At 33.1% G+C, this 16,702-nt stretch overlaps 1 protein-coding gene and 1 non-coding gene across 3 annotated transcripts in view; one reads left to right on the top strand and one right to left on the bottom strand.

Annotated features, from left to right (window-relative positions):
* The window catches only part of FANCL (FA complementation group L), an 88,499-nt gene that overhangs the window by 37,581 nt on the left and 34,216 nt on the right, over window positions 1-16,702 (bottom strand). Inside the window, exons 6-7 of one of the 2 annotated variants that reach the window (XM_006728953.3) lie at window positions 12,396-12,492; window positions 7,317-7,385 (exon numbers count right to left, since the gene is read on the bottom strand). In XM_006728953.3, coding sequence (XP_006729016.1) covers window positions 7,317-7,385; window positions 12,396-12,492 — 166 coding nt within the window. The remainder of the gene's footprint in view (window positions 1-7,316; window positions 7,386-12,395; window positions 12,493-16,702) is intronic. The other variant, XM_081833576.1, reaches the window with a different exon arrangement.
* On the top strand, window positions 1,301-1,407 carry LOC115938640 (U6 spliceosomal RNA). Its single transcript, XR_004073686.1, has one exon. It is a non-coding gene; the product is annotated as a U6 spliceosomal RNA (small nuclear RNA).

Raw genomic sequence — 16,702 nt, forward strand, 5'->3', positions numbered from 1 at the left:
ACGAATTTACTGATAAATCATTAGCTAAGAGTTTAACAAGGCTACTAGACAGAAAATCATTTAAAAAAAATAGATTTATAGGGGCGCCTGGGTGGCTCAGTCGTTAAGCGTCTGCCTTCAGCTCAGGTCATGATCCTGGGGTCCTGGGATCGAGCCCCACATCGGGCTCCCTGCCTGCTCTGCAGGAAGCCTGCTTCTCCTTCTCCCACACCCCCTGCTTGTGTTCCCTCTCTCACTGTGTCTCTGTCAAATAAATAAAACCTTTAAAAAAAAAAAAAAAGATTTATATACATCAGCAACAAACAAAACTGAAGGGGGACAAAATGACCACTATACACAACTAAGAATGGCCAAAATTAAAAAGTCTGAAAAAAACAAGTGATTAACTAGGATATCATTTTTTGCCTCTTAGCTCCAAATCCACTGTCATTACCTGTTCTGTGATAATGGAGGTTTACCCTGTAAGCATGTCTCTTTAACAGCTACGTGATATTCAGCCCTATCAGTAGAAGATGGCATCAGGTTAAGTGCTTACTAATTCAGGCTGTGGTTTCCTGTCCATCAGCCTTGGTCAACTTAATACCTCAGAGGAATGTTTTCTGCTTGCTCAGAAACAGAATGGTGGAAGAGTCTTCTCCAAGAAATCTGACCAACCAATCAATCATTCCAAAAGACCTAAAGGTATGGACATTAGGCATTCCTCATTACGAGATCTAGTCAGATGACTCTACAATAAAGTTCACAGTTGACAAGCCCCACACATGCACTCAGAGCTTCCAAACAGCTTATTTTTTTATTTTTTTTTTCCAAAGAGCTTTTTATATCTGACTTTTAATCATGAGCAGATGACCAAAGATTATAAGCACAGAAAAAGAGCAACTCAAGGAAAAACTACTTAGAGGAGAAAAATAATATCTCTAGGGAAAAAAAGAATATATACCCATGAAGTAAACTCTCAGAAATTAACATGACAAAAGTAAAAAAAAAAATTCAACAGGAAGGTTATTAGGTAAATCTCATGAAATTCCCTCGAAATAAAGTCAACAAAAACCTAATATAGATGGCTAAGAAGAGATATAGCCAAGTGATGGAAAACTGGGGGTTGAATGAGTTTTAAGTAGAGAAAAAACTACAGAAATGAAAAAGTAAGATAATTGTTAACTCTAGGAATAACAAAAACCAGGTAACAAAGGAAAAATAATAGTTAACCACATGGCTTATCTCTGCATAGCATGTACACATGTTCATAATGTGAACACTGAGTACTGATATAATCAAAATTTAAAGGATAACTATTTGGGTGCTCGCTACAGCAGCACATATACTAAAACTGGAACAAGACAGAGAAGATTAGCATGGCCCCTGTGCAAGGATGACACACAAATTCATGAAGTATTCTGTATAAAAAAATTAAAAATTAAATAAAAATAGAAGATAACTATTTGGGGAAAAACAGGAAGATAAGAAGTATATATGTGTGTGGAGTGGGAGCAGGTAAAAGAAACAGCAAACCCATCTACAGGGGAAAGTTAACAGATAATGCCTAAACCAAGCAAACAAAAAGCAGTATAATTACAAGAACATGCAATAATATAAATAATATTAGAGCACCAAAAGGATCAGCTAGCAATCAAAAGTCGTTGACCCTGCAGAAGGAGAAAAAGGTGGGAAGGAGGCTAGGAAATGCTCTTTGGCCTAAAAAGAAAACAGCACCAACAAAAAAACCCTGTAACCTAACTCTTTAATTTATGTTCTTATGTAACTTTAATAAAAGTAAAAACTTTAAAAAGAAAAAGAAAATGAAAATAGCTTGCCCATATTCTCATGGTAAACTAGAAAATATGATTTTTTTAAAAAAGCATTCACAGTAGCAAAAAAAATTTTTTTAAATACTTAGGAATAAATTCAACAAAAATATGCAAAATGTAGATTAAGAAACCAGTGCTACTTAACAGAGGGACCTAAATAAATGCAGACATAACCAGTTCCTAGATTGTGAACACAATAGTTCTTAATTTGATGGATAAATGTAAACCTAATTATAACTAAAAACTAAATGATTCTAATACCTGGAATAAATGCACATTACCAATGCGTTTTAAAAACTGAAATATTTGAAGTGACAAGCCTAGTTTCAAAGCTATTATCCAGTGAGAATACCATTCTAAATGAAGGCATTAAAGGTGATTTTATATTTTCTTAATTTTGTTCATTCGTATTTACTTTCTCTCTCTTTTTTTTTTTTTTTAAGAATCAGTGCAGGGTACTTTTAAAATAAGTTACTGGAAAAAAAAAAAAAAAAGGTAGTTAATAGGTTACTGAGTCCAACAGATCACATTGATACTTCTACCATATCACATGATCTCAATAATGAATTAAGTTTCTTTGTTTTGGTCCTTTTGATGTCTCTTTAAACATACCACTAGGGCAACAATAAAACTGCCAAGAAGGCAAAAAGCGTATTTACTTGACCAATTTAAGAGTGAACAAAAATCCAGTATTAGGAGTTCTCCAACAAAGACAGCAAAGAGAAAAATGGAAAGAAAGATAATCTAGTAATGGGTCAAAAAAGAAAGTTCTACAGGATCCTTAGAGTGGATTGTGAGGGTTCTTCCCCCAACACTGTTTATTTTAAATCGAATTTTTCTTAGAATCTCTGTGAAAAAGAAAAAGTTCATTATTTCCATATACATATGAACTGAGGCAAAGGGCAGTCACATGACTTATTTGAAATTAATTAAGTCAATGACTGAACTGTAAACAGAACCTAGGATACCCAACTGCTAGTCTGCCGCTCTAACTAATGGATCGTGCTCCCTGCTATGTAATAGGACTGTTTCCTTTAATGACAAATTCTTCATTCACCATCAGCTTATCAGCCAGAGGCTTCATCATTAGTTTTGCTATTCTTGCATTCATGGCATTATTCTAAGAATATGAGATTTCCATGATAAAAAATATAAAGACCACTGCTTATTATACCATACCAAATCTGAAAATTCCAACTGCCATGGCAAGGATACTTCACCAAGCCTGCACTTAATGGCACATTTATAGGTAGAACTGCCTTTTTTTTTTTTTTCCTAAAGATTTATTTATTCATTTATTTGAGAGAGAGAGAAAGGGAGAGAATGCAAATGAGGTGGGGAGGGGCAGAGCGAGTCCTAAGCAGACTGCGAGCTGGGCGCAGAGCTCGACATGGGGCTCGATCCCAAGACCCTGAGATCATGAGCTGAGCTGAAGCCAAGAGTCAGACACTTAACCGACTGCACCACCCAGGCACCCCAATTAACACCTATTTTGGGTTGGTCAGTGAGCTAGAGAAAATGAGTTTTGTTCTTACAGACCCCAATATCGGCGCACTTAAAATCTTACATTAGAGCATTCTATGGTGTCATTAGTCAACAAAATTCACATACATGCCCTGCATGTAAAAGTCCAAGAGGCAGCAGGTTGTTAAAGACACACGGAGCATCTGTGATGCTAGAAAGTAGACTAAGCTAAAAATGACATGCTCTTATATTCTATGCTAAATCTATAAAAGAAAATTTATCGGGTCAGCAAAGTAAATATCTGAAAAGAGGTATGCAGGCGCTTGTCTTTGAGAAGCACTTTGTGTTTCTTTGGCACAGATCACGGCGGCAGTAGAAGCGGCAGCCCTGCCCTTGGTGCTGATTTCTTACCACTCTGAACGCCTCCTCTGAGCCAGAATACACTGGCTGTTGCTGATCATGCTGTGAGACACCTGCACTGGCTACTAGGCTTGTCATGACGCACAAAACCCTACCATCTTCAGCTTGACATTGTGCAAGTTATAATTACTCATCCAAATGAACATGTCAGAGCAGCAGCAGCAGACCTCTCATCAGAGCAAAAGAAAAATACATCAAAACATTATCAACGCAGCAGGAAGACAGGGACCATAAGGAAAATTACCCATTTTTAATATGGATGCCACAAAGCCATGCCTATTATTTCACAGAAAGAAAGGAAAATAAAGATCTTCCAAGTCTGAAGTCCAGAAACACTGACTCCAAAGAGAAAATGTACAAAACAAAAACAGACAAGGATTATGTTTTTAATCAATTATCTGGAACCTATGTACAATCTCTTAAATATAAGTTTGCTGTTAGACTACATTTATTTTGCTTAAGAACCACAACTGTTTAAAAATTGTTAAGAAAAAATAACTCTCACAAGCAGAATTATTTCCAACAAATCAATGAAAAAAGATCATAGACGGAAAAGTAGTCTGATATTGCTTACTTTTAAAACATAAACTAATATTGCCAATATTCTTATCACGTCTAAAAGACTTGAGAGCTCAAACCACTGGTAGCATCACCAAAATGCTTATGATGTACTGCTAGACTCTAAAATAATAAATAAATAATATATTTTGAAAAATTTCTAAATTTTAATAGCAAATATAGAAGAAAAACTGAAATCACCTCCAGATCTAAACAAATGAAGACACATCCAAATACTACGAGCATATATAAAATACACAAGTGTAAATAAGATTCCTATCTCCTACTTAAATATGAAGAAAAACCATACTAACTTTTAGGATGATAGGAAACTATCTTTTCAGAACAAGATATGAAAGATTTTCCCATGCAAGACACAAAAAGCAGAAATCACAAGGACGAGACTGATAAATGGAACAACACTGAAAGTTAAACTTCTGACTGACAAAATAGGTTACATACAAAGGTAAAAAGTACTCCACAGAGAGAAGATACATCCCATATAACCAACCATCGGTATCCAAATTAAAAAGGAACGTTTACAATAAAAGAAAAAATTTTAAATAAGCAAAGATTATAAACACAATAAAAATGATTTCAATTCTTGTTAAGAATTAAGGTCAGGCTAAGTAAGACCTGAAAAAGGATTTGGAGAAGTAGATATTACATGCATTGCTGGGTAGGGGTATAAATTTATACAACCAATTTGAGAAGGCAATTTGGCAATATTTAGTAATCTCAAAGAGGTACATTCCCTTCAATCCAACATTTTCTCTCGGCATAAGCCACACTAAGAGTCTCATATGTGTACAAGAAAATGTAAGGATGTTCACTAGAGCACAACTTAAGAAATTGTGAACAACCTTATCAGTAGTGCAACGAATAAATTAACTGATGGATTCATATAATGGAACTATTTAAAGCATTTAATGTACTAAACATGCAAAGATCATGGTTAAATCTCAGAAACAATGCTGTATAAAAAAATTCAGACAGCCAATACTACAGAATATGGCATGAACAAATGTAGCAAGAAATATGCATGGATAGCACATGCATCAATTTCAGGGAGGTGGTTACCTCCAGAAAGGGAGAGAAGGAAAGAAAGGGAAAAGAGGAATAAGGTCTTAGTTGTTCCTAGAACATTTTACTCCTAAGAGAGAGACAGACATAAGGGCTAGAAATGAAATGAATGTGACAAAAAATTAACATCTGTCAAATCGGAGTTGTGGATAAAAAGGTATCCAAATTTTTCTGTGCTTTACTAAGGATCTTAGTATATTCTTTAATTAAAAAAAGATTGTAACATTCCAGTTACTACTAATTCGTTCTGTTTTCTTGGAGCTAGTACAAAATAGAAAACTTGCTGTATGACCTAACTAAATCTAAAACTCATCCCATGCTTAAATGTGCAAGGCATTGAGCTGGTGTTAAATAGGGATAGAAAATTTGAAAGAAATTACCCGCAAAGATTTTCCAGTGTGTTGAAATCACAAAATAATTTTGCTAAATGATAGGATAAGGTAAGTGCTAAACAGTCTTTTTGTGAAGATGCAAGCTTTTACACAGATTTAAGACTGGGAAAAACTTGTGTGGTTATCTACATTAAAAACACTACAAATTCATCAAAAATATAGTCTTCAACTTGGGATTTTGATACACATTAGAATGTAATCTAGAGACAGCATATCTGGAAAGAATACAATCCAGGTACAGTGTTATCTCATAATCTCACACAAAATATAAACAAAGTTTACAGAGCCAAGTAGGAAATTTATATTTAAAAAAGAGGAAAATATTTTAAAAAGAGGAAAGCCAAACAGAAAATGTATATTTAAAAAAGAGGAAAAGTTTCTTTTTTAAAATAAAAAATGAACACACTGTTTCTTAGGTATTTATAACCTATATCAGAATACCAAAAGCAAATTACAGGGTTCTTCCTCTCTTTTATTTTGCTGTGTTTTCTCAGTTTCCATTGAAAGGAGGGACTGTTGTTTTTAAAGGAAAAAAATACGAAAAATAATTTTTAATATATATGCATAATTAAAATGACATCTGAACCTACACAACACTATTTAAATCCTATTAGGTGTTTTTAAAAACTAACTTCATATACAATTACTGTGTGTATATACTTAAAAAATTAGGCATAAATTTTCCCTTGACCCCATCAAAATTTCATAACAAAAATACAGGTAGCCTCTAGAGAGTATCTGTAAGATGTCAGTAGGAATTCTTTGGGTGAGAACAGAAATGTTCTCTCCATTTTGCTACCAACTGCCACAATTTACTTGGTGAAAGAAGGACCATGCCGGTCATCCTTAGATTGTTCTCGGAATCTAACCACCACTCTGTCATATCTTCAAAAAATCACACACACGTAATGTCGATGTTCGTACTATTGAGAACCTTACATCTACATAATATTACCATTTACAGTGTACTTCTAATTTCATCTTCTTGTTAGACATCAACTTTTGAGAAATTAAAATGACAGAGACAGGAGAAAGAATCTCTTATATTCTTTACACAAGTACAAACGTCCCAAAGCCCATACAAAAATGTAGTCTATGCTGAAGGATGAATTATGGACAACCACTTTTAAACAATAAAAACTGAGTGGAAATGATTTGTATTTTCAGCCATCACTCATTCTTCTCTGAAAAAGATCCTCTGATATTATGACATCAATATTAACCTTTAGCAATCTAAAAAATTCACCCAACTTTCCACTTACTGTTCACTGCTTTATAGAGTTCTTTACAATTTAAATTCAAAGGAAAATTTGTGTCAATAGACCTTCACATTTATCTAATAGGAGGCATAAACATCTAAAGACTGGATGGTGTGTTTATGTGGGAGGGGAGGGAGAAAGTGGACATTAACAACTAGGAAATATGGGGGAAGAAAAAGCACTCTGAAATTTCTGTTTATAAATAAATGCTTACAACAACAACAAAAAAAAAATCGCTTTAAAACTATAATGGCTATATTGGCTATAACCTATAACCTATTCTCATAATAGAACATGCTTTTTAGCTACTTAAAATAAATTTAAGAACTTACCTGTGGTGTCCAGGAAACAGAAAATGAAACAGGAAAATCCACAAAACAATCTGGTGATTCTGCAGGGTACTATGAAAAAGCATAAAATTAGGTCATTTTTGCTTCTGCGTGACAATTTCACATGAAGTATTTCAGAAAACTGAATAGGAAAACTTTTATTATAAATGCACATGTATTATATATAAATATTTTGATTCTACTATTATAGAAAATGTCAGCTAAATAATAGTCAACTTATGCTCAGGAGGTACAAAGTTTGGTGATTTGGGGTGCCAAAGCAATAGGTTTTGAGTAAAGAAAAATGAATTAATTCAGTCAGTGTCAGGTTAGCTGCTAATTGTAAATTGAGGGGTGAACCACACAGGATCTCAGTTTCTTTATCTTTAAAATGATAGATCAAACTGATATTTAATTGATATTTAATTTCCTTTCAACCTCAAATTTAATCTCCATCTCCGTCACTATTTAAAAAGGCAGTATCTGTTAAAAGAACCAAGAAGTGTACAAAAAAGTATAAATCAGTTAAAAGAAGTATTTTCCACAATAAAGCAATTACACTTAGCAAGAATATAATAAATAAAAAGAATGAAATGCTTTCTGGTTATTAAGGAAAAATAAAAGTAATAGTTTTAAGAAAAACCTTTTCATTGTCAATAAAAAGAAAATTAATTCAATAGCTTCATACAAAAAGTGACAGTCATTAAGGACAAATTAGGTGTCTAAGTTAAGAAAGACAAAAGGCAGTTTTTCTTAAAATCAGTTTTGTTATTAGAGAATTATACTACATGACTTCTGTAAAATCCAATCTGGATTCTTGAAAGTCACATGTAATTAAAGAATACTCATTTCTTTTCATTAAAAAGCAAAATTTACTAAAAGAAAGTTAGTTTTGGGAAAACTCCTAGCAATCATTTGACAAAATGTTTAAAATAAGTTTTAGACTTTCACTTTCTTCAGACTCTTCTTTTTCACTACTTTGCTGAATAAGCAAATGGGTTCCAAAAATTATCACTATAGTATTTAGCAAACATCAGTCCATCTGAAGTCACTGTTTTGAAAAGAATTAACATTTAGCCATAGTAAGTGGTTTGCTAAAAAGAAACTTATCAACCTATACTCTGATGGTTATCTGGCTACGCAGAACTGGTAACACAAAGGCAAATATACAGGAAATTATATAAAAATATAATAAGGCTCTGATTTGGAGAAAAAGAAAAAAGAAAAAAGAAAAAGGTCAAGCTGAGATTTAGGAGGAAGCTCTATTAAACTCAAAATATCAGATGATGTACTTCATCATCTGATGATGAAGTACTGGTCTACTTCTTTTTTAAAGAAAAGATTATCTCAAAATAAGTGCAGACAGAGACCTTAACTTTCTCTGGTTTCCAGTTCTGCTAACCTATGTGTTCTTGTACAAGTCATTTCACTTCACTGGCTGTTTGATATATAAAATCGATGGAACTCAATTAAAAGTGTTATCAAGTCTTTCCCCTCTAACATGTTAAGATTCTATAAAAATTATAATGCACACTTGAAACCTCCGTGGTCAAAAATGGAATATTTACTTCATTTGGAGTTTTTTTTTTTTAATCTCCTACTCATGTTGACAATGAACAATATCAACTTAAATTATCAATCTAGGTAAGAGTATGAAGTTAATAAGATGTTTACTGTATTTAGATGAACCAAAGTAAAATACCTGTGACTTTGGAAGTCATTTAGTACATACAGCACATTATTTTAAAAGAGAATATGATCTCCTACATTAAAATAGGACTCAATATAGTGAATAGTACATATATACTGTTAGACCTATAAATAAACAAAAAAGGAGATTATAATAAACTTTGTATGATTCCATTTATATATGAGTCACATAATTTCTGAGATGATGACATCTTCAAATATATTTTATGTGCAATTATACAGACATACAAGTATATATATAATAAATTGATCTATATAGGTGGCTTTATTGTATATCTATTGTGAGTTAAATGCAGATATGTATGTTAATTATATTCATGTTCAAGATCAATTTTGTTTATACCATAAACTTTACATAACTGTATAGACCCTAAAAAACAAACTGATATACTTCTGGATGATTAAACATGAATTATGAAGCAGCATCCTAGATATTTCAGAATCGTTTGTATTGTAAAACTACAATATAGATAACTAAATGAAATACTGTCAAATAACTATCAAAATTCAGGTGGTTTTCAATAGTAAGTTGTATAGATATATAAAAACCAGAGACTAATTGCCAAGTTTTACTTTGGCAGTCTAACTGACAACAATAAAAGCTCCACATAAAGGAATATTAATTGAAAAATAAGTAGTGCTTATTTTTAATGAACATACAGTTTTTTCAAATCTCACCGGAAAAAAAACATCAAACCAATAACTATAAAAGAATACAATTATTATATAATATTAAGTAAATATTTTCATCATATATACATACACACACACACACACATATATATATATGATATTTTTTAGATTGTATAGCATATTGTTCTAAGGAAATTTTTAACCCAATCCCTTCTGTGATTGGACCATCTAAGCAGTAAAGCTTCCTTGAAGTAAACACATACAAACTGTAGCAAATTACAAAAATGGCCAGCAGACACAGAGTGCCCAGCTTCTGAAACACATCTGCATTTTTCAAGTAGTTCTGATCTTCGCCAAAGCTGAAGAAGCCCTGGTCTACTTCTTTTTTAAAGAAAAGATAATAGTTCCACCCCATAGTTCAGCATGTATTGTAAATATTGCATAGAAAGACACCTATAAAAATGACAAAATTCAACTATTTCCCTTATATTTCTTTTTGACTTATATATTCACTTTTAATAAAGAGTGTTTAATTAAAATTGGTATTGTTTTCTTTGAGGACTGAACACAGTGAGTGGGAATGGCAGATGAGGGGGAACGGCAGAACTGGGAGAACAGGTGTTCAAGAGAAAAAAAACAAAACAAATGTGTTCCTTTACTATGTCAAAAAATATCAAGTAAAAGAAATAAAGGTGTGTATATTTATAAAAGTAAGTCTGCATTAAGGTTAAAAAAATCAGCTTGACTTTTAAAATTGTTTTAATTGTGATTTTGCACTATATATTCTTAACATATAGCTTCAGCTATCACTGTTTTTAACTGACAATCCTAGACCCAAATATTCCTAAAGAAATAAATTACCACATCTAAAATACAACTTTGGTCTATGAAAACTGAACTAAATGGACAATTAAAGACTCTAATAAATGATACCAACATAAGATTCATTCATTTCCACTCTTTTTTTTTTGATACAGATTTTTTTTCTTAATTCCTTCCAAATTTAAATAAAGCCTTCTCTTCTCTCTTGCCAGGGAATCCATAATAGTGCTTCACAGCTATCAATGCTACAAAAACTTGAAAACATTCTTCACAGAAATATTAAGTGTCACCTTATCTACCCTGAAAAGGTATAAGAAAAAGTAAAAAGGATGGGCCATACTAGCAGCTACAACCTTCCTCCTGATACTACCACTAATATCATTAACTGGAATAATAAAATCTTGTTCTTGACAGAATCTCCTTAGTAAAAGCTTGTAAATATAAGGCTATTTAAAAAACCACCACCACCACCACCCAGAGTCAGGACAGGATGCATTTAAAATTTTTCATTTTGGTCTTCACAACAGCAAAGCAATTTTTATCAATGTACAAAGTACAAAATACAAGCAATTAAAACTTTGAAGTAACTGACAGAAACCTTGTGATCTTTGGAAGAATAAAGGAAGATTTCTCCCTGATCTTAAGGGAAGGAAAAAAAAAGCTCACCTTTAAAATTTAAAAAATAAAAATTTTTTCATTTTGACAAAAGTCTCCATGTAACTTCTTTTACAAATAAGATTTCTATCCCACTAACATTTGCAACACTTACCACACATGAATCTTTTTTTTTTTTTTAAGATTTTATTTATTTTTTGACAGAGAGAGAGGCAGGGAGAGAGGGAATACAAGCAAGGGGAGCAGCAGAGGGAGAAGCAGGCCTCCCGCGGAGCAGGGAGCCCGATGCGGGGCTCGATCCCAGGACCCTGGGATCATGACCTGAGCTGAAGGCAGACGCTTAATGACTGAGCCACCCAGGCGCCACCATCACACATGAATCTTAAAACTATACCTGAATATTCTGTGAGAAAAAGAGAGAATGAGTCATTTCTCAACTTGTCTGATAAAGAGGCACTATAAGATACCAACTTTTCTGTGTCACCCAGTTCAGCTTTATATATTAATTTTCTCTCATGGAAAGATTAAATGCCAGACACATTTTTAAAACGGACAAACACAACGGATCTTTTCATCACTATAATCTTCTGAAACAGAGTTGATTGATGACTCCTAGGAACAATAAAAAAAGTTAAATGTCCTGGTTTTCTCAAGTTCTAATGTGTCCCTAGTGATTACTAAATAAATGATTAATATGCTGAACTTGCTTATTCTACTTATTTCTCAAAATTCACAATCTAGAACTAAAACATAAAGACGAAATAGCTATGTTTTGTGCCAATAAAATTAGTAATTATAGATCACTAGCCTGTAAAGAGTCTATAAATGGAGGTATAACCTTTGCAAATTCTTAAAATACAGAAGTAAAATTTCAGCCAAAACAAGGAATAAAAAGGTATACATATGGATGTGTTTGGCGAGTGGGTTGGTGCTCAGAAATAAGAACTACAAATGTAATTCATAATAAGAGTTGAAGACAAGAGACTTAAGTGAAACTTTACTTGGGATAGCGGAAACTTTCAAATTTTTTCTTTATTCAAGGTACTTTGAGACTGCCCAATCTTATTTGTAATGTTTCTTTATTATGAGGTCTGTATTTTGAACAAATTTGCAGTAAAAGAGCAACACAAAATTATGTCTAGGCTTTTGGAAACCTAGTGGGTATATTTTCTGAGCTTCCCAAAATAAATTTTTTAAAGTACCAGATATCTTTTTAGAAGCTACTACCCTACATTGAAAACATTCAGAGTTCATTTCACAAAGTATTTCCTGACCATAATAACAGTTTAATGAAGCACATACCTTTGCCTTCAACTTGAGGGTAATTAGATGCTTTCTACCAGAAGCATCTTCAGCTTTTAACTTGATGGTACTGAGACAAGTATCCACATATACAAGTCTGGTGAATAGAAGGAAATAAAAAATGATTATACTAGGGAGGGCAAAGGTGGGGGGAGGGGAAGTTGGAGGATGGTAGGATTCAAAATGAAAATATTTGCTGTATTCCTATGAATCCATTACAAAAATTAATCAGAGGAATTTCTGCATGCCAGCCCTTTATGCAGCTATAGATTTACTGCCGTTAATACACCAGCCTGGTGCTTAATGCAGTCATAGATCTCTGGATTATTTACAATGTGTGTCAAGGCTCATGCTGTGGTCAGTGAGCACTATGTTTCGGTTTTCCATCACTGGAACCTTTGGCACACACAGCATGTTGCTGTCAGCCTCTACTTATGTACACATTAAACTTCCTGTCAAACTCTTTGATCCATTTCTGTCGTTTCATACAGTGTGGGACTTTTATGCTTCCTTTATTTGTTTTTCTCTTCAATGAACTTCTCCTTTATTATCAATAATGTTAGTGTACAAAAGTCTGGCTGATATTAATTCATATACTCAATTGATCCTCCAAGGAAAATGTTATATAAGCACAGGTACAGTCCAATCTGCTAACAATAAATTTTCTTTCCATGCAATATATAGCTTCTGACATTTAACCTGGACACGTATTCAAGATGACTAGTATTTCAAACCTATAGCACAGCACAATTGTTTTTGGCTTTAAGTTGCTCTAAATGCATGAATTTTCTACAACGGAAACCAATACCCTTTGAAATATATCATTTTGTAAAAATATGGTCCCCCGAGTAGCATAAGCTACTGCCAAAAAGGTTCAAATTTAGCAGTATACTTACTAGCGAACTGGGCATGTGGATATGTTTTGACATTTTTACAATACTATTCTCTTGTAAAGATAAAAAGTAGCCTAAGAGTATTGCACAACTTATCACCCGGACTGATGGTGAGACCCATTAGAGTTCAGAACTAACATTAGCTTCCTAACCTAGAAAACATTTCTTTTAACATTACTATATGCCATTTAGTCACTGGCCAGATATAATGGTAAAATGGGTCAATTTCAAGAAATGCTGGGCAATAGCTATGGAACACTGCTGTAATGAAAAACAGATCTAAATCTGAAGAAGATACATATCTTCAATAGTAGAATCAAAAAGTAAAACAAAACAATCTTTTTTTAAGATTTATTTATTTATTTGAGAGCGAGAGAGAGAGTACAAGCAGGGGGAGAGGCAGAGGGAGAAGGAGAAGCAGACTCCCTGCTGAGCTGGGAGCCCGATGCGGGGCTCAATCCCAGGACCTGGAGATCATGACCTGAGCCAGAGGCAGATGCTTAACCATCTGAGTCACCCAGGCGCCCAAAACAAAACAATCTTTATCAACAGAAGAAATTTGTATCAGAAACTATGAAAAGTCTAGAGTCTTAGAAAACAAATGAAAGTAAAATTATTCTAGAAAAAACATTTACATTAGAATATCAATGACTTTATATATATAATTATTTTCTTACAGCTGTATGTGTAAACATCTCAAATCCGTCCTCCCCCAAAAATTTAGAACATGAGACTTTATCACATGTGTCATCAATAGGACTCTAAGGTTGAGATATATGGGCATCTGACTCTGAAAACATCGACAGTTCAGATTCAAGATATTGAGATGAGCCCATGCATTTATATCCTCGAATCACCAAAACAAAAACAGAGCAATTTTTAAAAGTTATAAATAAACCCACAGCTAACAAAAAGAAGAAGGAATAAACATCAACAAAAGAAATTTCCAACAGATACTATAAAAATGAAAAGTGGTTAGTAAAGCACTGACTGACAAAACAGATTAGAAGAGGAAGAAAGAAGGCTCCAGGAGGAAGAAACTGGCCAAAAAAGAAAAGTATGTAGAATATATAAACTAGAGGGTATGACCTATATACAAGACACAATTAAGAGAAAAAAAAAAAAAAGAAGAAACCAAAAGGGATGAAGGAATTTTAAATTAAGTTATAAACAATAAAGCTATGACGAAAACTGTAATTGCTCTACCATTAGCTTTTCAGTGAAAAGTATTTATGTAGTCATTAAAAATTTAACGGCTTACTAATTACAATTTTTAGAACCCAGCAATAGACAAAAGCTAAAAGACTTAATTATAGCTACAGAAACTAATGTAAATATACTTGACCACGGCAATTTAAAAAGTAGAGATGACAAAAATTGAGAGAAGGGAAAAGATATGAGGGAGGAAGATTAGGAACACTAAAATATATAATTGCTAATTTGAGAGTAAGAGATAACATCTTTAATTGAAGGGACATGATGGAAGTTTACGAAATTTTAAAGCAAATAGAAGAAGAATAGTGAAGAAGGGAGAGAAAAGGTGGCATATGAGTCGAATCCATTTTTATTATATTAGCTAATCAGTATGGAATTTCTAAAACTGATAAATCAAGTTACATTGAAAAAGGAATATTATTTAGAAATACGGAAGTTGTAAACATGAACATTTCAGAGTGTTTGTCTAAGAGTCAGAGCAGGGATACGAAATGGTGTGAAAAAAGACTGCTGCTCTTCATCGTTTGCCCTAAGTAGTTCACAATCATGATAAATAAACACATAGAAAGTGAGAAGGGGTGGCGAGAGAGAAGGAACAACTACATCACCACCTAATACTTTTCATACTTTACACTGCTGCTCAGCATCAAAATTATTAGAAATTATTGGACATCTATAAAATAAGATAGAAATAAAAGTTCTAGTCTTTCTTTACACAATCACACAAACAAAAAAATCATCTTCCCACAAAGTTTAAGACAGAGATAATACCTTAGAGATAAACAATGTCATGCACAAATAATGGCCTTGCAGTCAAAATGATCATAATGTTAATTTTGTTGAACTTTAAGAATTCAAATAAAGTAGCAAAAATATTTTAATTATAGGTTAATCTCAGCATAGTCGTTTAAAATTAAACATTTTACCCATGCTGACTCCCTGTCTACTTTATAGGACAGGAAGAGGCGACAGGAAGAAACCTTATTGTATTTATTAACACTTCGGTACATCTGACCTAGACTGCAAAACATCCTCTGCTATCTATTCTTACCTCCTTCCTTTTGGTAATAGGATCCCTGCCTCCACAGCACCCCTAACTAAACCAAATTTTAGGGTACATTCCACTCAGCTAACAATCCTTCCAGGGTGTCAGGATATCACCACTAAATCTTGGTCAATGAACTGTAAGCAGTTCGGGTATGTACATCTCTTGAATCATTTATAACAAACCTGTGCTTTCATCCCGTACCCCTCTCATTTTCCCTACCTACAGACTAGAACTTAGGCCATTATGAGCTAGCAAAAACCATGCAGACAGGCACAATACTCTTACAGCAGCTCTGACCAACAGAACCTTCTGCAATGATGGAGGTGGTTTCTACCTGCACTGTCCAAAACAGTAACCACAGTCACGTGTGGCTATGAAGAATTTAAAATACAGCCGGTACGGACACTGAATTTTTAATGTAATTTAAATATAAATACAGATGTCATTAGCCACATATGGCTAATAACTATGTACTTAACAATGCAGCCAGGGTAGATGGCTGAGAAACAAAAGAAACTTGGGTTCTTAGATGACCTTGTGGAACAGAGCTACCAACTCACTCTTGACCATCTCCCTACCTCTCAACTGTTAAATGAGAGATGAATAAAATTCTATCTTGTTTGGAACACTGAGAATTTAGGGTTCTCTTTGTTAATGGCAGCTTAGCTTGTACCCTTACTAATACAATGTATTTCTATCCACAATAGGAAAGAATATCTTGGTGTTTGGTCTATGGAAGAGATTATTAAAGGAGAGGAAAAAGTGGTAAAATCTTACAAGTAATATCAAAATCAATTTTTCTGAAAAAAAGTATATTTCAAATGTTCTGCTTTATTGTAAAGTTGGGGAATCTCAATTTAGACAATACGGAATAAACAGTTTCGCTCATTTAAATAAAATATAAGTTCATATAAATAATAAATTTAGGAAAATCACTGAAAAGCTCAAATTTTTGAAAAGTTATGAAATCACATTTAAAATTTATACTTAGAAGCTTTGGTGTTATTACTTTGGCATATTCTAAAATTGACTAAGAAAATATAAAAACACAAATAAAAAATTTAAAGAATATATATTTTTGGCACTTTGTATTTATCATTTGCTGCATTTCTTTATAAGTTACTGCTTACAATAAAATGACACTACGCTTG

The sequence above is a fragment of the Leptonychotes weddellii genome, chromosome 10 (genome assembly GCF_054177405.1).
Source record: "Leptonychotes weddellii isolate Sample4059 chromosome 10, ASM5417740v2, whole genome shotgun sequence".
Lineage (NCBI taxonomy): Eukaryota > Metazoa > Chordata > Mammalia > Carnivora > Phocidae > Leptonychotes > Leptonychotes weddellii.